At 40.3% G+C, this 23,575-nt stretch overlaps 1 protein-coding gene across 1 annotated transcript; it reads right to left on the bottom strand.

Moving 5' to 3' along the window:
• Nucleotides 1-8,420: 8,420 nt before the first annotated feature.
• Nucleotides 8,421-21,831, bottom strand: ARRDC4 (arrestin domain containing 4). Its single transcript, XM_045560989.1, has 8 exons — nt 21,383-21,831; nt 16,996-17,062; nt 16,608-16,755; nt 14,528-14,630; nt 13,259-13,515; nt 12,592-12,754; nt 11,563-11,717; nt 8,421-11,175 (listed from the first exon to the last, which is right to left on the bottom strand). Exons 1-8 carry the CDS (start codon nt 21,675-21,677, stop codon nt 11,119-11,121), a joined length of 1,245 nt encoding a protein of 414 aa, XP_045416945.1. The 5' UTR covers nt 21,678-21,831; the 3' UTR covers nt 8,421-11,118.
• Nucleotides 21,832-23,575: the final 1,744 nt, after the last annotated feature.

Genomic DNA, 23,575 nt, shown 5'->3' with positions numbered 1-23,575 from the left:
CAATGTAATAATAGAAATAAAGTGCACAATAAATGTAATGCACTTGAATCATCCAGAAATCATCCCCCACTTCCTGGTCTGTGGAAAAATTGTCTTCCATGAAAACAGTTGGTCCCTGGAGCCAAAAAGATTGGGGACCGCTGATTTAAAAGAGTTTGTCCCCAGATGGCTGAGACAGAAAGGACGGAGGAGGAAGGGTGTCGAGGATGGCTGCAGTACCCAGCAGCAGATACAATGGACTACAAGGAGATCATTTTGGGTTCCAACTTTTTGGAAACTACCTGAAAATCCTCCATTAGAGTTTTTTCCGTGCCTAGGTGCTGAAAAGTTCCTGCATGGCCATTTTTTAAAAGAAGAAATCCAGGAACAGACCTAGGGAATGACAAGAGTTGGGAACGTTGAAGGTATTTTTCAGAGTGGCATTTCTCCTCTCATCACCGGTTCAGTATTCTCCTTCATAGATGTGGTGTCTCATATTGCCTTTTGTGCTGTAAAAGCCAAATGAGAGGCTTTTAAATTATTTCTGTTGCCTAGGAAAGAGAAATATTATCCACAGTAACAAAATCATCAAATTTTATTATGCACAAGTTAGAGCTATATATTTCAGAGTTTTGCTTTAGAGGATATCATTTAGAAAAATGGAACAGCTTTTCATTGGCCTGGAAGTTTCTATTGTCAAAACATATTACCAGGAAAGTACAATACATTGTAAAATTATAAGGAACTGCGATTCAGCCCTATTTTGATTTTATTTATAAAAAAACAAATTAATAGCAAATGAATAAAACTTTTAAACCATTATCTGAGTAATAATACTAAACAGAGCAACTAATAAAACAGCCGCATTCAAACAGCTGTTTAAGAAAACCCAATGATATTTCATCCATTGTCAAACTTGGCATTTGAGCAGAATAAAGACCAAAGTAAATATTTATTGATTCATGTGAGAATACTGAAAATTTCTCTTTTATAAGTAGAATAAGCAAATAAACCATGATTTATAAAAACCCTGGCTAGCTAAATCAGCTAATGGGTCTATTCAAAAAATTCTTATCATGTAAACTGTGAACTGACAATTATAATTGAAAATTACCAGTTTCTCTATGAATTTAATATACATATAGTTAACCACCTGCTTGACTGTTATACAGAGCCATTTAAACGTGCAAATGGATGTACAAATGTTTGAAGGCTTTTGAACCAAGCACATTAATTGCCAGTCTGTGTTAATGGAAACACGCAGAATGGATGCTTTCTCTGTCTGTAATAAATATAAAAATTCCCTGGGCTTCTCTGTCTCTGCACCAAGCACACATGGAGGCTTTTCATAGGAAGAGCTCATCTGAGAGCCTGAGCCCCTCAACCCCAACCAAATAGGTGAAAAGGAGACAGGAAAAAGTTGCGTCAGCCAGATTTGTTGCAAGTGCTGCATTCCTAGCGCTGTTCTGTCCAAGCAGGGGCCCAGAGGCTTCCCTGTGAAGTGGCTACAGAATAGGCATGAGAAGCGAGGTGAGGTTCAAAGTAAGCCCAGGGGCGTGTTAGTGCCCAGTTCCTTCCTGCTGACAGCTGGGCAAATGGCCCAGCGCTTTCCCTTAGTGGCCTAGGGACCCCCATTACGACTTCCCTGGACCGGCCCTCATCAGGCAGCGACCCAGAGCTAAGACGCTTTCCTCCTTAGCAAGGTGTCTCTGTCCTCTGGCCCCTCCCCGCAGGCTCTGGGTGTTTCAGGCAGAAACGGAAGGACAAGCTGGTGTGCTCCTCTGCCATTGGCTGTCTGGGGCAGGGGCCACTCTCAGGGCTGGTGTCAGGCCTCTCTTGTGGTCACCCCTACTTTTCTCTGGCCATCACGGTGCAGGTGGAGGGGGCCCTGGCTTGACTCTGAACCAGGACTCAGTGAAGTATGTAGATGCCTGGAAAATAGTTGGGGACCTTTGTGGGTTGAGCAGACTCATCCTAAGGAAAGAGGATGCCAGGGAAGACAAGTTTGGCCCAGTTGAAGAGCTTTCAACTTCAGAAGGGAGTTGAGAATCTGAGGATTATGGGTCACCTGATTTTTACCATCAGTCCAGTCCCAAGGTTGCACACCTGAGTCTTATGGAGAGGGAAATCTGTAAATGAAAAAGTGAAAACAGCAGTTTCTCTAGAAACAAGGCAATAGGGTGGGGCCCATGAAGCCATTTGGGGGGCGGGGATCTAAAAAACAAAATACAAAACCAAAGAAGTCATTCTCCCTTTTGCAAAAAATCAACCCCAGCCTGGGTTTGTGAAGACTTCGGGGCAGCAGAGACAATGCCAGGGGGTAGTGAGAACTGACTTCTTCATGGGGACTTCTGGGAAATTCTTGGGAATAGGGGAGGGACTTGGCAAGAAGCTGAGATTTTTTTCAAGAGCAAGTTGGGGTAAGAGTCAGGAACATGGGGATATTACTTCTAATGGGATTCAATTCACCTCCACAGGCTGATGGTACCTGGGAACACACAGGGAAGGGGAAGGGGAAGCAGGAATGAGGAATGACATGTCGGATGTGTCCCTCCCCTTGCCGCTGTGCCTCCCCTCAACAGTGCCACCAGGCCTGGCATTCAGCTTCACTCTCCAGCCTTGTTTCAGAATGACCTTGGGATTCTCAAAGCATCAATTCCAATCTTAAAGGATAAAGATTCTTCACCAGTTAAGATATAAGAAGACTAAGCCACAGGCTCTGAGGACCATTTCAAGAGAAGAACTCTGGACTGTACTTCAAGCATATTTGTGTCACCAGACTTTGCAGTTACTGCTCATATATGTGTGAGCAGAGCACGTGGTCCTGGGCATTACCCAGGGTGGTGACTACACAGTGGGCAGGGCCCAGCTCTCACTGGACTCAGGCCATTGTTGAAAGATTTGCAAGAGGAAGAAAGGGACCCAGCAATTCTTGAGAAATCAGGTTGTTGTTTCTTTGTAGGCCTGAGAGAGAGAGAGAAGCTCTTGGTTCCTCATTTCTTTGTAGGTCAGAGAGAGAAAGCAAAAACAGAAGACAGCCTGAGAAAGCACGTCTGTGGCTTCTGACCACATACATATGTACACAGACCTCAAGTCCTGGGAGGAGATGGTGTGCACATGTGTGACCTATGATCCAGAGCCAGGCCTTTGTCCCTGGAAGACCCTGTGGGTGGGCCTGGGATAGGCTAGGCCTCCTTGGCGGAATGGGGAAGGAGGGGCCACTGGGATGGGGGCAGGAGGAGCCTGAACCAGCCGTCCAGCTGGCCTCTGTGGGGCCACAGTCCAAATGCCGATGGCCAAAGGGGCTTCAGCATTCAGGTCTCATCCCTACGTCCTTGTCCATTTCTGGGAAGATATTCTGCATGGGGGCCAGTGAGGGACAGCAGGAGGAATTTGGTGCTGGAAGCTCAGAGGCAGGTTACAAGGACTCTGTGAAGGACTACAGCTGGCATCTGGGTGTAGGAAACAAGGTTGCCCCAGACAGGATGAGAGAGGGGAGGGTGACCAGCCGTGGCCATTTGCCTGGGATTGAGGGCATCCTGGGGTATAAGACTTTCAGTGCTAAAACTGAGAAAGTCCTGGGCAAGCCAGGACAAGATGGTCCCCCTGGAGAAGGGCAGGGAGTCACTGAGCAGGGCACCAGGGGCCTGGCTGGGGAAGGAGACAGGCTCCAGTTTCGTGATTGTTTAGGTTTTAAGGTATAAATTTCCTTCACAAAAATAGGCTCAAAGAAAAAAAAAAATGAAAAACCATCCATCAAACACCCACACTCTCCCCACACACCCCTACTAAAAAAGACTACTTAACTTTAGTGAACTTATCTGATATGTGGAGCCTTCATTTTTGCTGATGGCAGCCCATGTATGATTTCTTCCCTGATTTAAGGAATTTCTTGGACCCTCCTTTCCCAGGCATTCCTGGTGTTGAAGTTGAGGCTCTGGGTCTGAGCTAAGCACGCTGCTGTCTGGGACGGGCTTTCTCTTAGTGTGGCCCAGTCCCACCTGTGGGTCACACAGCCAAGGAGAGGCAATGGCTGAGCAAGGCAGGTGCTCAGATGTCCAGGCTCAGACCAGACGTGGGGTGATAAAACACATTCCAGCTCTCACTAGCAGCTGCCCTGGAGCCTGCAGAGATACTGTTTGTCTTGAATCCAGTCAGGCTAAGGCTGAAGTTCAAAGACCTGGTGCCTCTGGCTGGCCAAGGCTGGAGAAAGGTTAGCATGTAGGTTGCCTGGCTCACACCAACTCAGTTCTCCCCCAGAAAGACATCCACATTATGTTCAGCAGCAAGTCTGAGATCATCAGAAATCCTCCTGCTCAATGTAGGTGCTGTTTAAAACATTTTCCCATTGGCAGAGGGAATTATGTTTGTTTTGTCCTTGACAGAACAATTCTGGGGCTGGTTGTTTTAAAAAGGCTTCAAGTACAATGAGATTAATTATCTTAAAAATACTGCATTTATCTGATGCGATCTTGCCACTCTCTCAGAGGAACAGGTGTTGGTGTTTGAAGCCATAGAGTTTGAGACGGGTTATCTTTTGACATTGGGACCAACGTTTTTTGTTATGTCAGAGAAGACAAAAGTAGTGTTTGCTGCTACAGTTTCCCCTAGTACCCAGCATTCTGCATGTATGTAAGACGGCCAGATGGCTGAATTAAGGATGAAATACACACATCAGGATTTGCTTTTAAATCCATCTCTGTAGATGTAGGTTCTCTTAAGAGGTTTACCAAGAATCTTTGGCTTTATCCTCTCCTAAGGAAGATGAAACTAGAGACTTCAGATAAATATCATACTTCTTCCATGTGTATGCATACACACACTTCCACATACTTCTTAAACTTGTTTTAATTTAGGCAGGAGAAAAAAAAATTATAAAAGCATTTAGGTTCCTAAGCTCTTTTTCCATAACCTCAGCTCTCTTGGAAGTATTAGAATGGATCTGCAGCAAAGCTTTTAAATAGTGGATCCTCAGTGCAGTGTTTTAGATGCTCTCACACATGCTCCAAGACCCATCGTTCCCTGAAGTATTATGGTTCAGTATTAGGGTTTTGCCTCTGGCTTTCTGTACTGCAGTGATTTTGGGTGTGCCCGAGATATGGAATTTTGTTGAATGCCTCCTTATCCCTTACCTGTTTACTGCCCACTAATCTATCAGCTACTAAAAATAAGGCTCATGCTTTGTGTTCTTCTAGTAGTGAGATTAATTGATGGTGATAATATGCCCTCTCTTGATTTCCAGGTGTTTAACAATGCAAATTTGGATGAGTTATCTTGCCCAGCGGGTGAAATTTCCGGCCAAGACACAAAGCATGTGTGTGTGTGTTCATGTGCATGTGCGCACACGCCTTGTGTGCTCGTGTGTGCATTTGCGTGTGCTGTGTTTTGAAATAAGCTATGAACCATAAACCTTTATACTTTATTGAATCAAGTCAATAAATCAGTTCAGACAAGTCCAAATATTTTCAGTGATAGCTAATACAAACAACCTATCATGTATGGAACACTTATCATGTGGACAATTAGATGGATTCTGGACTTTTTTTTTTTTTTTTTAAGGAAAAGAAAAATTTCTGGCATCTACTGCTTTCAGTTTACTCATTTAATAACATTTCCCTGACTCCTTTCTATTAGTCTTGTTCTCTCTGGGGGCAGACTGGTAAGAAGCTGGCAGAAAAGGGCTTCTCATCCAGCAAATTCCTGTGGAAGCAGGAACCTATTGTCTGTTTCTTCCTTTTGTAACAGGGCTGATATTCTCACCTGAAATAGACCCAGGTCTGGAGGTTAAGGGTGGAGATGAAAGAACAAGAGATAAGAGTGTGTGTGCACATGTGTCTGCATGTGTGTATGTGTGTGTCTGTGTGTGCTCATGCATGCGTTGGTTTGCAAGTATGAGTGAAGCATCCATGTCTTACTTGTTCCCAGTGGGAGATGCTGTCTAAATCATGTCTCTTCCTGGTGATGCAAAACATCTCGGTTCCTTGAAAATTTTGCAGGGATGAAATATCCATCAGTGAACATGGAAATAGTTTCACCAAAGAAACAGTTCATGGCAAACTCAGTTACAGTGACATTCCAGAAATTGGCACTAGTCAACACTTTTCATCTACCCTCCACTCCTATCACCGTGTATTTCCATTTTGCCTCTTCCTCCAGATTCATGTCTGGTTTTTGGGAAAAGCTCCTTACATTAGCAATGTAATGGCTTCTATAAAATAAGAGCTCTCCTGTCTAGAAAAATCTAATAATCTTAACAAGCCCATGTTTTATAATATCATTTCATTAAAAATAAACACATATTTTGTAGTTAAAAACTCTTCTCTGCTTCCAAGTGGGCTTTGCATCTCATCAGATATTAAGAAGTGGGACTGTTAAAGAAGGGAATTAAAGAAGCAGCAGGAAATAAAGAAGAAAAAAATCCACAAAATTTAATATACCAACACATAAGGTAAATGTCTCTTTCCTCCATAATTTATGTTAAAATTTATCAGATTCAGAAGCCAATACAATAAATATCTGAATATAGTTTTTCCTTGCCCTATAATTTCATCACAGGTGTATCTTGCTCAATTATAATGCAGTATCTTGATATTTGAAGGCAAAATATTTCAAGTACTCTTGACAAGCTAAAAATGAGCCCTTAAAAGTTTGTGTAAATCTGCATTTATATATATCCTACATAAAATTAGTTCTCAAACTCAAAACCAAAATACTTGCAAAGGTATCATGTGCATGTAAATCACAGGCATTTTCTTTGCAAGGTGCAAAATGAAATTTTAAGTAGTTGTCAATTGTTTCTTTTAAGACAGCTTAGCTGAAATACACAGGAACAAACTACTGATGCATACATGGATCTTAGGGGTGTTATGATGACTGAAAAAAACCAATCTCTAAATGTACATACTGCTTTCATGTATCCAGCATTCTTAAAATGACAAAATTATAGAGGTGAAAAAGAGATGGGGGGCTCGGAGTGAGGGAAGGAAAGGAGAGTGGGGGCTGTGACTGCAAAGGAACAGCCCAAAGGAGTTTCTTTGAGGTGCTGTAGCAGGTCTGTATCTTGATTCTGATGGTGACACATAAAACTCTGAGATAAAATATCATAGAACTATTTGCAAAAACATATACAAGAAAAATGAGAGCATGTAAAAACTGGTGAAATCCAAGAAAGGTCTGAACTCCAGCTAATTGTCTGTGTTGTCAATGTCCTGGTTTGCTAACATATTATAGTTATCACTGGGGGAGACTGGGTGATAGGGACAAAGGACCTCTCTGTACTATTATAGCAACTTCTTTTGAGTCTATAATTATTTCAAAATAGAGGTGAAAAACGTAAACCTCTGTTGAAGCAAGGATTCCAGCTACTAACCAAACTTAGGAAGCAATTTAGTCAAGGACTGGTGTTCATGCAGGAGGCTGGGCTTTTAGATATAAACACTGAAGACTCCTGATTTAGCATATGCTTAGGATCCCAGGTCTGTAACTCTTAAGCTATGTAACTGAAAGCAATGGCTGCTTCCAACACTTCTATCAAAATTGCGGAATCAGGTAATTTCAGGGCAAGCAGAGACCTCACAATGCAGGCCAAGCTCTCGGGTTACACTTCTCTGGGTTTTGGTATCCTCATTTGCAACTTAAGGACTTTGATCTAGTTTCTTTGTAGTGTCCTGCCTAGCTCTAAATTTTATAATCCACAACTTTCTAACATAAACTACAGAAACTTTAATGGTGATCTTACAAATTCTGCCTCAGTATTTACCGCATCAGACAAATACTTCAACTTAGGTTAATTACAAACATGGACGCTGAAACGACCTATTTATTAGGTAACACCATTTCACATATTAAAATCAACTGGAGATTAAATTAACTGGACTAATTCTTACTGCTTAGCTAAGGTTTTAACTTTCTGGGCAGTTTCCTTGAGATGACTTACTAGCACATTTTCCTTGTACAAAACATATTACTTGTATCCACTTCAGCATTTACATAGAAAAGGGAGGTTTACTTAGGTCAGTGTTTCGCAGTATGGGTTCCTTGACTGCCCACTAGATCTGCTAAATCAATAGTGGGGAGATTCTGGCAAAGCAAACACTCGAACTCAGGAGGTTTTGAAGAGTGGCCATTATCATTTGGGAATAAATGGCAATATGCTCTCTTAACAACCAATATAGCTTTATTCCTTATTCATCTCAATTGCTTTTCTTCATGGAATGCTAAAAACTGATTACCTTGGGAAGCTGAGCCCACTGTAAACATGAGCTCAGATTCCTTAGGGCTGTGCCTTGCCCTGCCATAGCATGCTTAGACAAAAGGATCTTAGCTGTGACATTTTGTTTTTTGGATTGATTTCCCAAGTCTAGAATAATTTAAATCACAGTCTTTCGAAGATAACAAAAAAGAAAAACAAAACCAAATAAACCACAAAACTAGCAACTCACAGCATTAATGTAATCATTTTATTAACAAAAGGAACCCATAGGGTTCAAACAAGAGTACAAAATACAATCTTTATTTTTTTTCCTGTGGGTTAAATTGTTAACATTTTTAATAATAAAAATAAAAAAAAGCTTTCATAGTTAACTTATCAAAAACATAACCCCTGCCTATTGAGTTTCTTATTGTGCAAAACAAAAACATAAAAAGTAAAGTTTTGCCCATGGAATGATTTTGTGTGCCAAAAGATGCACATTTTCAACTTCAAAATTTTTGCATCAAAAAGAAAATTCTAAGGCCACAGTTTTATTTTTGCAAACTAAACAAGAACAAGAGGGGATAAACAAGCAAGTAACAGCAGCTAAATTTTTATCTTCATTCCCAGGTATTCTCTATTCCAATGTAGAATTTTCTACATTCATAAAATGCTCTCGATTATAAAAAAGTATGCAGTTTCAACCTACTGCTTAAGGTCAGATATACCACTGTCAATTCAATAAGGCAAGTCACACCTTTTAACTATTCTCTTTACTACAAAGTTAGTTCTGCTTCAATTTCACAGGGGCACTTCATGATTTCTGTAATAAAGGTAATAAAGAATCCTAGTGAAGAATTCCATTAAGTAATTAAACTTTCTCTCCATCCATACTGTTTGAGTTTGCTTCTTTCACTTTGTTTTGGTATCATGGAGATGGACAATGTCTTGACAAGGCATGTAAACTACAACTTAGAAGTCAATAAATAGTTGAAGGTGATCTTTTCTAAAGTAAAAACAAAACTGTTTAGACAGCACTTCACTATACATACCTATTTAAAGACACACACAAAAAAAGCAAAATAAAACATCACTAAAATAAAATCAAGGAATAAATTTTGTGACAATTCCAGTACCACAATTACTGGTCTAACAGCTTTGCATTATGATTTTAGACAGTGGCTTACAATGCAAGAAGTGCATACATAACGCTTCCATGATTACAGAAAACAGAGGTATGTCCAGAGGGGTGAAAAGCATACATTTACCTAATGTTTGTAGAAAAATCCCTGATCAAATGACCAACTAATTTTTAAATATAAAATTTAACCTTAGAACTTTTCTATTTCTAAGTGAATATACTGATTGATTCAAAGATAAATTAATCATTCTGTTTAATTAAGTACAGTATTCTGTAGGGGAAGCACCAGGGTTTCTAGATCAAACCCTCATAGAACACGGAGAAAACCAAAGTACTTGCTGGTCTAAAATCTCTATCGTGGGAATCTCTATCTCCCTTCCACTTAGTGTCCAGAAATGTTCTCAGCTCACAAAACCAACAAATAGAAGGAAAAGTGAGTGAAAATGTGACCATGAATAGGAGAGGAGACAGAGACAGTAAAAACACTGCTCAGACTTTTAGCAGCAACACAATCCTGTTGGTCTGAATATCCTGAGGTTAAATGATAATAAAATATTGCACCAAAACAATAAAGAAAATCACAGTTTAAACAGAATTACTGAGGAATTGGAATAACAATGTACGATGCAGTGAATCCCATCAGTAGGCTAAAGTCTCTTGACAAGAATTAAATTTGTGTCTTTTTTAAAAATGGCCTTGTTCCTACCCTCTTTTGATTTTGCATTTATTTTGAAATTCCCTTGATATGCATATATTTACTTCCATTTAATGTCAACCTTCTGGATTTTTCCCTTGGCCCAGATTCAGATTTAGTGACAGGGGGATGAGACTGCTACTGCAAATAGCAGAAACTCCAGAGAAGCCTGATCTGACCTAGAGTGTTAAAAACATGTCTGATAACCCCACGAGAGGTAGATTTAAGAAAGGCTTTTTTTTAATTGACTGTGTAGTTATCAAGGCATCCTGAAGATGCAACATTTTTATCCCCTTTCTCTAATGTGCTCCTAGGTAAATAAGATATAAGGAAAACCAAACATATATCCTGTTAAAGTACTTAAAGGGGGTGAAAACTACAGCCTTCAACAAAATGTGTTTTCATACTAAAATTCATCTTTTCCCTTTGAACTGAAAAGTTTTTCAAGAAGCCATTTCTTAGTCTCATAGTACTGTACAGCCAATTTATAAGCTACATTGTAACCTACCATTGAAAGAGTGAAAACTGTATGACTTCATTAGGACCTTATATGACCATGATCTCAAGAAATGAGACTTTCTAGGACTTCAGGCCTGAATATGGTAATATGGTAAGAAATCATGAAGACCCTGAAACCTGCAGGTCTCCGTTTGTATTTAAAGTAGGCCATTTTCCTATTCATGCCCACCCTTGTGCTGCTACACTCTCCAACCCCAAGTCTTCTCCCACTGCATCCATATTGCCTTAAGTTTAGGATACTTTTAAAAACACTGTGGGAAGCTCTCGCAGTGTTTCCCGTTTACAGGTTCCTTTCTCTCAGGTCGGCGGCGGCACTCCCTCACTTACTCTATCACCGTCAGGACTTCCATTCCATTCTGTGACTTTTTACATCTTCATCCCATTTTTTAAAAGGGACATATGACCATCATATAAATTTGTGCAAAGATCCTGTTGGCCCACTAGAAAGTTCTTGTATGCTTTAATTTCTATTGCCTTCAGTCTTGATGTTCATTTACGTTCTAAGTGAATCTTCCCTCCCTCTTTCCCAAAAAGGCAGAAGAAAAGAATGAACATTCTGATTTGATGATGAACACAGTGATTTCTGAAATCTACTCAGAGGATGAAGGAAACAGGCTGGGTCTCTTCTACATCACTAGGATGTGGATCAACCTGCAAAAAAGAGCAAACCAAGATTACTGTTGCAGCATCCTCTAAAATGATTCTAGTATCTATTTAATTATATGATGGTTATAAGCCAAGTTGCCCAGAGCCTATTATTAATAAGTCCCAGTAGGCCACTTAAGCGCTCTATATTCCATGGCCACATAAAACATCTTAAAGGAAATCCACAATACTGCATATGATGCCACAGATCACAAGGAAAATACTGGAAAATGTGGTAAATGGATCAGTCATAATCTATCACCACTATAAAAACAAATTTATGTTTCTCCTACAAATTATGAGTTGACAACAGACACTTTAATGAACAGACAACTATAAATGGTTATTTGTAAACAGCGCAATACAAGTCTAATTTTCTTTTGCTTTGTTTACCTCTGAATAAAGAGGTGGAGGTTGGAACCGGAATTCTTGTATGCAGGCAAACATAGGACAGCATACTTCTTCCTCACAGTTAGAGGGTTGAGGATAAGGAGGAATGTGTCTAGAGAATTCTTCCTCTGATACCACATCTGCATAATTTGGTGGTGCTGAAACAGAAATGAAGTTGGAGCTAAGAAATCCATGCAAAAATTACTCTCTTGTGAACTTATACAAAACTAAGAAATTTAGCTAAATTTGAAGATAAAAATACAGTATTTCTTCCTATAATCAGCAACTTTTTGTGCCTATTACAATAAAATATTTAATAGATTTTTATTTAATGACTACTAATATTGATTTTATTCTACCCTTTTGAGATGTATGTTTTATAATCAAGGTAAACAAATATCATTGAAATGTGGCCATGGAAAATACATGAATATTCTATACTTCCGAATATTTTTCATTGTCTTATTATGAATCAGAATCAGGAGATGTACATTTTATTCCTGAATCTGCCATCAGCAGCTTTGTGTCCTGGATAAGTTAACACTTTTAAGGCCTTTTCCAAGAATAGTGTTTTATGACTTTTTGGTAATAAGAAAAATAAAGACGGCTGTAATAGCAGTAGTAGTTAACATTTGAGCACTTAGTATCTTTTTTTTTTTTTTTGAGACAGAGTCTCACTCTGTTGCCAGGGCTAGAGTGCTGTGGCATCAGCCTAGCTCACAGCAACCTCAAACTCCTGGGCTCAAGCGATCCTTCTGCCTCAGCCTTCTGAGTAGCAGGGACTACAGGCACGCGTCACCATGCCCAGCTAATTTTTTCTATATAGATTTTTAGCTGTCCAAATCATTCCTTTCTATTTTTAGTGGAGACGGGGTCTCGTTTTTGCTCAGGCTGGTCTCGAACTCCTGACCTTGAGCGATCCTCCCGCCTCGGCCTCCCAGAGTGCTAGGATTATAGGCGTGAGCCACCAGGCCCGGCCTTAGGTACTTTCTATGTAAAACTTCACCATGAAAGAACTTCAAAATATTTTACCTTCAGGCTGTTCTGGCAGGGTCAGTGTCAACCAGCTCATATCCATACTGAACTGGCTGGCTACACTGGAGTTTCTGCTGCCAAAACCATTATATGGAATTGTACCAATCACTAAAGGCAGTTCAATCATCAATTTTTTAGCACCAGGGATGTGAATGTATACCTAATATACCAAAAAAAAAAAAAAAAATGGAGAAAGATCCAAATGTAAGTTAAACCTCATAGTAGACAGCATGATTAATTTCTTTTGATAGAAAATTTCTTTGTTACCTGCCACCGCATCTCATTACAATTTTAAATTGTCCTGACTGAACACAGTGAGGAGTACACAAAACATAGTGAATGCTCTAAAATAGGTAACTGTGGCCTTAACATACTTCATTGTACTTTGGCATGGCTTACATAATTACTGTAGAAAATTAAGTATATGTCTTCAATGTAACAAGCACCCCTTAATGCACCTCAATTCTTTGATGTTATCTTATTAAATCCCTTGGGAGGGGATAGTTTTTGATTAAAAACAAAGGTCAATCTTCATATATTCCACAACTAGTGGTAATGCTGACATAAAATGACATTTTCCCAGGTAAGTGCATATTGCACAGTAACATGACATCAGTTATTGCTCCACTCTGCATATTTTTAATTTAATGAGAGCCCTGCTTACAGCTAAGGAATAGTCCACTCTGATAATGCAGCAATCCAGGATGGATGGAGTAACAGGTGGAATTTTTAGAGTTTTCCCATTCCACGTGTCGGTGCTCCCAGAAGCAATGTGGTTTCCTCGCACGTTGGCGACCATGTGACGGACGGTCTTTGTTTTCCCACTAGCCAAATACGTCTGGGTTTGGAAAATAGCAGCTTTGGGAACAATCAGACGAGAGGAACAATTCTCTATTTCTGCATAGATTGGAATTGCTTCTCCTAAAAAGAAAATAAAAACAGGGTGGATTCAGGGACTTTTCAAAAAGTTCTCACCCCAATGAAATATGGCCATTACCAATTAAACCTAACATGTTCCAACAATACTTCAACAAATTGAGAAGCCCTGATGAAAAACATATTGTAAATCTAGGTCAGAGAAACAAAAATTCACTGCAGTTGTGGTAGATGTTATTTTTTAATTATTGTATGTAATACTATTACATTTTCTAATATAGAGATATTACATTAGCAATTCAAAAATATGTAAATTACCAGTATCTATATAAATTAAGATATGCAATTAAATGATTCAGTACTATTTTAAGTATAAAAGATCACTAACAAACTCATTAGTGCCTATCAAATTAAAATCTGCCCAACAGGAAAACAAAGCCTTTGCTTTTAAAAAATTAATAGTGTTAAGGTACAACTAAATCAATGGATGGAACAGGTAAGTTTCGAAACATTATGCATTCACATTATATTATTCCCTCCTGCATTCCTTTCCAACATGCCAGAACCCTGGAGTAGGGGCCAAAACCACTGTGGGAAGTGGGCCCTTTGCAAATGACAGTTCTAGTATCAATTTGACTATTAAGTTTGTTAATTTTCTACATTCTAGCCCCATATATCTGTATATCTTAAGTCAGCATGGAATCAGAATGTGTAACAGCATTTCATATTACAATAGTTCTCTTTTGAGCAACACAACTCTGGACATTCTTTTGCAACATTAAAATAAGATGCTGGCATTTTCCCACTCCTCTCGTTTTACTCTTTGTTACTAAAGTAACAGCATTTAAGTCAGAGATACCAAGAGTTTTATTGGAACCTGTTCATCCATTTAAAAATATTTAAATATTATTCATATTAAAAACAAAATTTCATTACTAGTCATGTTTTAAAATAGTATATACTTCATATATTATAAAACATAGTATTTAAAAATCACTTAAAGTTAGCTAATAAAATGAATGAATCTTTCATTTAGACTTGCAAACATTTTGCTTACCATTACAGTATCCCTTTCTTTCAATTTTGGCACTCAGTGAGACTGGACCAGAAGTGAAAAACCAACAGCCAACCATTTTCTCTTGAGTTTTCAATACAGGGGTCTTGAAAATTGCAAAAAAAAAAAAAAAAAAAAAAAAATGACCTTAATTAAACTACTCTACAGAACTCAGAATTTAAAATTGTATCTTTCTTCATGGAATAGTTGTAAAGAAATTACCCACCAAAGCACAAATCAACCTTTCTTATCCTCATGTGACATATTAGCCAAGATGTGTACTGAAACACAAAGTGTTAAAACTCATTCCCCTTTTAGGAAAAATAAGGTGAATTTTCAGATTTAAATTAGCATGTCACCATCCTATTTTACCCTGAAGTTATTATATTTCTAGGAAATGATATACCATCCCTTAAAAAAGCAATCAAAATCTTCACTTGTACCTACAGACATGATAGAATTATTTTTTAAGACTTATGTATAGATCATGTCAAAGGAGAAATGATATAAAAAAATCAATAATCAGAATATTATATTTATTTTGGGATTTAATAAGTGGAATAAATAAATAGCCATTTTTTTCTCCTTTCTTCAAAATACATCATCAAGCAGAAATTTTAAGTGTCCTTAATTTGGAATGGTTTGTGATTTTGTGTAATGGTGCAATGACATACCCAGTGTTAACAGATCTAAAAAGGTTATGAAACACACCATTCCACTATAGTATTCTATTCCATAGTAACAAGAGAAATGACACAAGATTTACAATGCTTAGTTTAAAAGTTGCACACACCAAAAGCTTCCTATAAAACCCAAAGTTACCTGCAATATTTTTTCTTTACTTATAGAAAGAATAGTAAAAAATAAATAGCATCTGTTTTTGGCAAAAATCAATTGCCACAGTGGTTATAAAGACTTTAGAAATATTTAACCACCAGTTCTAAGTAGTTTATACAAATATAAGACACTTAGCTTCACCAATTTTCAAATGAATTTTGAACAGCTGTTAAAGTCGTAGCTATAAACCAGGGCAGCTGGGTGCTGGCTATTTTGTGATTTTGGCCCTAAGTGACCATACAACCACACCATATTTGTTATCTTTTCACAATCTAAAGGTGAACATTAGAGAAAATTCTATTTCTTTTTCATGTGAAAATAGGAGTCAAACAACTTTTAACTGCTGGCTTTTTCCTTGTTTTTAAAAACATTGGCTGGAAAAAGAAACCTCCAACACTAAAAATACATCTTTGTCACATCAGTATCATAATGGAAAGTTTAAATTATCTCGGTATTTTCTATGAAGTAAAAAATCATTCATTCATATTTAAATGAAGAACCATTAGGTCTTAGTAGCTATCATGAAAGTACAAGGTATAATTTTATATTATTTTGATAATATGGGTTTAGATAAAAGAATCTAGCTCATTAGCTCCCATCTTGCCTATTCTGTTGTTACTTATAGCCTGATCTTTCTTATCAGTCTACAGTATTTCTGATGATTATTAGAAGTTCAATGCTTTAATGTGGCCAAATCTGTCATAAGGAAATGATAAGTGAAAGGATCTCGGCGGCAGCTGCATGCACTTACTTAATGTTAGAAAATGACATGCAAAATGGAAGGATACATAGCATAATGGCCTGAGCTTCAATAACAGGCTGAGCATGATTAATACTCTTCCATAATTACTGTTCCTCAACCTGCTATTATTGAAGAGTTTAGAATATCACAGTCCTGTGAATGTGGCCGCTCTGGTAAAAGTAACCACTGTCTGTGTGTGCATTATTGTTATTAAGCCTTATTAATGCATTTCAAGCCTGTGTAACTTTTTGGCAAAAGAAGCCCTGAACAGCAGGGACATAATCAATAGTATTAACACACACAATTTGTAATTTGCCTAACCTAGAATCATATATTTGTAGTGAATGCCTATGGGTTACAAGATTGCATTTTCTAAACCATCAGAAAGTGACAGGACAGACTACCACTAAACTGGCTAAATATAGATAACATTATTGAAAGGAAGGAAGAAGGGAAGAAAGGAAGAAGAGAGGAGGAGGAGGAAGAGAAAAAGGAAGAACTTACTAATAATGCCGGTGTGTTGACATCGATATGACTAACAACCTGGAGTTCCCGCTTTACACTCTGATCAGGTGCCTTGGGCCGTTCCAAAACTGCCCTCACACAGTACTGAATACTTCCATATTTCCCGGTAAATGAGGTGACCAAAGGTCTGAAAAAAACCAATGACATTAATTTATAAATTTATTTTTCAATTGAACAAAACCAGGAAAAGCACGGTTTAAATGTTTTAGGTTGGGGGGAACAAGTGTAGGCAGGGTAAGTCTGTCTAGAGACTATGCTATTCAGTATAAACAGGCATACTTGAGAGTTAGAAGATACCTGGTACCCATATATTTAGACAGACATATCACAGGGAAAGATAATCACAAAACTACATAGTTTCACTTACTCAGATGGAAGTTGAAAGCGAAATGGAAATTCATGTTTTCCAGGCTGTAATAAAATGATACCTTCACCTATAAAAGATATTACATTTTATTTTAATTAAGGTTAGTATTAGATCAAGAGATTTTACAATCATATTTTTAAAGAAGGTCTTCCTGGCTATATAATGCAGTATGCTCCCAAAGTTCATTCAACAGATTTAGAGAATTAAAATTGAATTAGTTTTTAATAACATACACACACACACTCCATTCTCAAATAGACCAAGTACACAATTACCATGAAGTGCTAGAACCCATAGCTCCAACATACATATATCCATGTGTACACATGTGTATAGATTTTTGTATGTATAAAACAATTGTTTACTCCACTCTATTATACTAATATGATATACCAATATTAAATTAGACCTAAAATTAATTTATCGAAAGATAGATATCTTTTAAGAAAGATAGATACCACAAAAATCACACTATGTATTCTTCGGGCAGAGATGGATAAGGAAATGAAAAATTTATGAATATTAATAGTGGGTGTTACATTACAAAACAGCAAACCAACAAGACAAATTCACCCTAGTGCTCTACTGATGAATAGAGTTTCTTGGTGGTTAACTTGGGATAGAGAAAGGGCTTTACCAAGCATAGTCATGGCCTTTTGCTCTGCTTTGGGTTGCCAGCTCCATTTTATTTCATGCAGAGGCTTATCACTGATTGTGAGAAGGCCAAAATGCAGGGTGTGGAGGGACTGTGTAATGCCAGCGGCACCGCTGGACCCTTTAATGAATGTACATAGATAATCTGTTTAATTCAGAGCCAAAGCAGACCTCATGGTTTCACTGTTGGTCGGGTGGCTCTCTTGAGATACTTATAAATTTCCCTTCATTGAATGCTAAGATTTAATACTAAATTCCCTCATTGTGGGGGGATAAACGGCAGATAAATAAGAAGAAGGGGGAGCACAGAAAGAGAACTTTGTCAGAGATTTGCCTGGGCACCTGACACTAAAATTAAGATTTCCACTTTATCCATTCATTGAAAAAAATTTTTTTTTTTTTAAGACTAGTCAAGCGCAGTAGTGAGGAGGGGGAAAGTGGTAGAACAAGGAGTTCAATCTGTAACTGACTGTGAACAATCAAGTGAGATAACTCTACCTTCAGACCAGCCGAAAACATTTTTAAAGCGCAGAAATCACCACTGAAATGGTTTTTCTTTTTCTCAAATACTAGAGTTTTATGAACTTAAACCATTCAGTTAACACACCAACCTTGCTTGTACATTTAGAAGATAGGAACACGTTATTGGCCCATAAAGTGTTCTTCTGAATCTACCCTCAATTTTCAATGTGTAATACATTGGGGGTGGGGGGGGAGTAACATCGCTGCCACTTAAGACCATTTGAATAGAAAAACTCCACAGGTGGGTGACTTGGAGTCAAAGTGAACAAGAACAAATCACAGGGACATGATAAATGATAGTGCTAGGGTGAGCCCAGGGGCTAGGTGTGCTCAGAAGTGTCCAAACAGAGAGAGAGAACTGGAAGCCAGGGAAGCATCTCAACTTTATAGCTATCAAGTGAAAGGCTCAAGGCAATCCCAATGCTCCTCAGAGAGCTGGGCTAAAGCTCTAATTTGTAATCATTAGATTACAGAACATGACCAAGTACAGGTATTTACAAATGTTTAAAAATGTGGATTTCATTTGAGTTCAAAATTTAGTTTTGCTTAGATTTCAGGCACTGCTGATAATCCTCAAACAGACCAGGGGGTGGAAAAGGGACTAGACATTTGTACACAAGTAATGACCACAGAGTGCTAGAACGTAGAGCATCCACACAGGAACGTGGGTGGGCCTGACACCTCAAGGACCTGAGAGCTGGAATGGAGATGAGTAGGAAGGGGTTTAGATGAAGGGAACAGCAAGAGGAAGAGCATGTCAGGAATGTCTGGAGAACAGAGAGTTGCCCAGGATATTAAATGAGGATAAGAGAGGAAGATGAAATTCCCCTTTCACAGGGAAACAAATCAACACTGAAACTATACCATCTAAAACTGGACTTCCAATCATCTCAAAACATAAACAGGAAAAAAAAATTGAAAAACTGATAAAAATGGGTTATAGTACTAAGAATCAAATTTTTGTTTACTTTCTTTCTTTTTAAATTTTGTTGTTTCTGATTGATAAGGTTCACAAGCTGAACCATGTGCCTATTTCTGCTTCTTTTCTCATGGCTCATTACTTCTGTCTTGTACACTGAGGACTATAAAGTCGCAGGGAGATGTTTCATTCGCTAATGGTCTTATAGCCAAAGTTCATAATTAAAAGCTTTTTCATGAACCATAGGATCTAGAGAGCCATTACAGAGGTAGAGACTGGGGCTCAGGAAGGGTGAGGGACTTGCATAAGGTCACGCTGCTGGTGGGTGACCAAGAGCTGAAAAAATTCTCTGGTTCTATCTTGTTGTTTTTCTACCACAGTTCCTCAATGAAAATATGAAGAAAATCAATCACAATGGTAGCAAGAAGTTGGATTAGATTAACAATGTCAAAGAATGAGCTGAGGAGAGTTTCTGAAAATAAATCCTAGGGCCACATTTCCCAGATATCTAGATTTCTAAAAGTCTCTCCAGGTGACTGAAATATAGCCAGGTTTTGTAATTAAATGACTCTGAGAATCTATGACTATGTTAAATTACTAACTTCTTCCAAGGTATAGATATATTAGGAGTGATTTTTTTCCCCTCATCTAAAAAAGACTATGATTTTAAGAAAAATATAATTGTTGCCAATATCTGTTATGACACATTCTAAAGCAAGTTGAAGATTTACAAATAGTTTGGTTTAGACATTCCATTCCATTGGGATGAAAAAAATGAGACCTGACTTGTGAATCAAAAAACTACTTGTTAGCCCAGGTGTTACCAAAGCAAATTTTCACTGCTAATCCCAAGTTCAACCGCTTTTAATCTACATTTATTTATTCAGTAGTTATGGGCCCAGAGATACAGAAAGTCCAAAGTCCTGGAGAAATCTCTCTTCCATGGCCTTTACACCATTCAGCCATCTTGAAAATCCCTGTGGTCTGTTACCACCGGGGGAGGCATGCATGGGCTGATCTGGACACTGTACTGATGAAAGGGTTTGGAGGCAGGTAAGAACTGCCACCTAACAAACTGTTCCTGATTTATCCAAAAGAAAGCTTTGGTTCCAAACATGGTTTTTCCTCACTACAATTTTGGGATCACTTGGATTATCACAAACTTCGAGGATTTAACTGTGGACAGTCTATTTCTTCATAGGATAAGGCAAAATGGCACGTTCTATTTTGTGTAAGACATAGCGAGGGTTAGGTATATAGATACAATGCATTTTACTCTTCAAGGAGGGAAGGTGCATACCCTTATTTGATTTGATTTGCTGATGAGACAGCAAGGTGAAAGTGTAAAATAGCTTCCATCCACTGAAAGAAGACTAAGATCCACCGTTCCTAGTAATTTTGTGATTAAGGAGATCAATATTTGTATCTAATATTAATGGAACACCCACGCAGTGGGTCCCCACATGGGTACTTCTGGAAAATCTACACTACTAACTGGACTTCATAAAAATGAACAAGAAGGATAATCCAGAAATGCCCAGGCAGCACTGTCTCTAAAGGCCTTTTGGGGGATGGGGAAGAAGAGGGAGGAGGAAGAGGATGCAAAGCAAAGAAAAAAACAGCAGTATCAGGTAGAGGCAGAACTCTTAAGTTGTCCTGCTCCCCAGAAGAGGGAAACCAAGAGTGATGGTCAAGCTTAGAAACACTTCCTTTGAACTCCTACCCCTCAGGAACTACTTCCCTCTTCCCAAGGCTGAGTTTCTGCTAATTCATCATGAACCAAGAACCAATATCTAGGTCCCGGATGGGTCTGAGTGGAAGCCATCAAGCACTGGCCCCCGCCCCCCACCCCAGAATGGAACCTCAAAGACACTGGTTCCACTCTCCAGTCTTCAGGCCTCAAGGAGCAGGACCTAGATCCCATATCCCCCCCGCTGTCCAATCACAGGTTCCCATGGCAACCAAAGGCCAACACCCTTCCCTGTTCTAGAAGATCCAGGGACTCCTGGTATTGGGCAGGCCCGGGCGAGCCAGGGGCAGCACGCCAGGTAGACCCGCGTACACTAGGCTCGTCCTCTCTCCGTTGCCGTGAGGTTGGGCCGGAGGCATTGTTACCCGCCACTCACTTGCGACCACACCGAGGCTCCCGCCGCCCAGGGGGCAGCCCCCACCTCCAAAAGCCCGCCCTGAGCCCACCTGCTAGGTGGGCATCCCGCCGGCGCGCCCCCTCCCAGCCCCTCCCTGGCCCTGCCACGGCCTGGTGGGGAGACCCAGGCGGTCGCCTGCGCTCACCGGCCGGGGGTTCCTGCAGACTCAGGCGCACGTTCAGGTACTCCACCTCCGAGGCGGCAGCAGGGGTCGCGGCGCTGACGCCTGCGCTCGGGCCCCAGGAGGCGGTGGCGCGACCCTGGGCCTCCAGGCGCAGCGATCGCAGGGCCACCGGCTCGGCAGCCTCCAGCAGCACGTGCCCGGCCACCGTCTCGCCGCTCGAGTAACAGCCCTTGCGCTCGTCCTCGAACACCAGACCCAGGTTCTTCACGCGGCCCTCGGAGCCCACGGCCGCGGCGGACCCCGCCTCGCCGCCCATCCCGCCGGGCGACGCGGCCCCGCCACGGAAGTCGGCAGAGGCCCGGAGCCGGGGTCGCGAGCCCCGCAGCGCCGCTGTCACGGGCGCTGGCCGCACGCCGAGGGCTGCCGCGGCTCCTGAGAGGTACCTGGTGGAACACCAGCACGCCTTGGGCCCTGTCGCTTTAACAAACCCAGCTGGCACTGGAAAGGGGCCGGGACAGCCCACTCCCGGCGGGCGCCCATTGGCCAGCTGTGAGCCCTGCTTCTTGCCGATTAGTTGTAAATGGCCACTGAGTCATTTCATTGGCGCTCCCAGGCGTGGGCTGGCGCAGGAAGGCAGTGCGTGATCAGGGAGTGTTAGCCAATCGGGAGACGCAAGCGTGCACGTGCACAGGTCGTTTATTGGCTGGGGCAAGGCACAGTCCTGGGGCACGGACCAATAGCGAGGCGGTGCGCCCATGTGGACAGACAGTGGGAAACAATATCTGTCAGGGAGGGGGCGGAACAAGGTACCTCCAGCTCCCGGCGTGGCGGCCGTTCCTATGGTTACCAACGGGGGCGGGGTTTCTAGTAACGTGAGGACTGTTTGCAGGAGTCACAGCGTTCGCGCTAGAACAAGAAGTTGTTCCTGCGGCTGGCTTGTGTTTATGATTACATCTGCAATACTGGAAAGGAAATAGATGCCCTGGAAAATAGAACTCGACGGTGTTTCCCGATGAGACCTTCGGGGCAGGCCACATTGGAACTTTCATGAACACCTTGGACTCTACTAACTCCCAGGTTCCTGAGCCCCGCCTCTCCTGAGTTTCAGAATTCCCAGCCTAGGTAAGAGCCACAGACAAGAAAAATGAAGGCTGTGGTTCTAAACCTGTTACAACTCTGCTCACAGGCTCCGCCGTCTCGCTGATCTGGGTGGGAATGGCGGAAACTCTTAATTCTTCCTGTTCTAAATAAGGTCATGAATCAGGTTGTTTCTGCCCTACCCTAAAGTATTTCCCGGCCTCAGTATCATATCCACAAAAATTTCCGGTTGCCTTAATGACTTTGTTCGTCACGCCCCCCACTCCTCTCGCGTGTCCTGTTTCATTTTCTTTAATTCACCATTCCTTCTCTGTTCTAAATTTTTTTCACCATCGATTATATCATAGCTGTCACTATCTGGCCATCATTGCATAACCTTTCAAGTTCTCCTCCTTAGCAAAGTTCCACAGTTATTGTTATCATGGAATTATTAATCTCATAATAAGATTAAAAATTTTTCTTGGTGTAACTTGGAAGGAAGGGAGGGAGGGAGGGAGGAAGGAAAGGAAGGAAAAGCGAGTATCCCAAAGTAAACGTTGTTGTACTGCCCTCTTTGAATTTAGATTATTAATATGGAACTTCAATAAGGCTTTACACGTCCTAAGTTTCCTAATTACCTCTCCAAGTGGAAAAGGCCCCAAATTCAGCTCTGTGTAGAGTTCTAAAATCGCTGTTATTCTCTGATCATTTTGTCTAGAGTAGCCCCCAACATGCTCCTACTCTGCCTACTTTTCTTCCTAACACAATCTGACCTCATATGTTTATTTGCATATTGTCCGTCATCCCAACTAGAAACACAGAACTCGTTCTCATTTATTTTTTTTTTTTACCTCTAGTACCTAACACAAAGCCTAGCATAAAACAAGTGCTTAATAAATGTTTGTTGATTAGTTGAACGATAAATCCCAACCCATGTAGTATTTATTATTGGTTGTGCAATAAATGAGCATACTCTGCCACTTGCTCTACATTTCCATTGTCTCCAGGAAGATGTTCTTCTCCAATCCGCTTCCCTCCACATTAAGTGGCTGGGGTGTGGGTAAAAGGACAGTGGCCCTAACAGAATGATGAAAGGACAGAAGTGCAGACATGACATTGTGTCCTTGGAAAGAGAAG

The sequence above is a fragment of the Lemur catta genome, chromosome 9 (assembly GCF_020740605.2).
Source record: "Lemur catta isolate mLemCat1 chromosome 9, mLemCat1.pri, whole genome shotgun sequence".
Classification (NCBI taxonomy): Eukaryota; Metazoa; Chordata; class Mammalia; order Primates; family Lemuridae; genus Lemur; species Lemur catta.
Note: the sequence above shows the minus strand (reverse complement) of the source record. Positions and strands in the feature narration are given on the sequence as shown.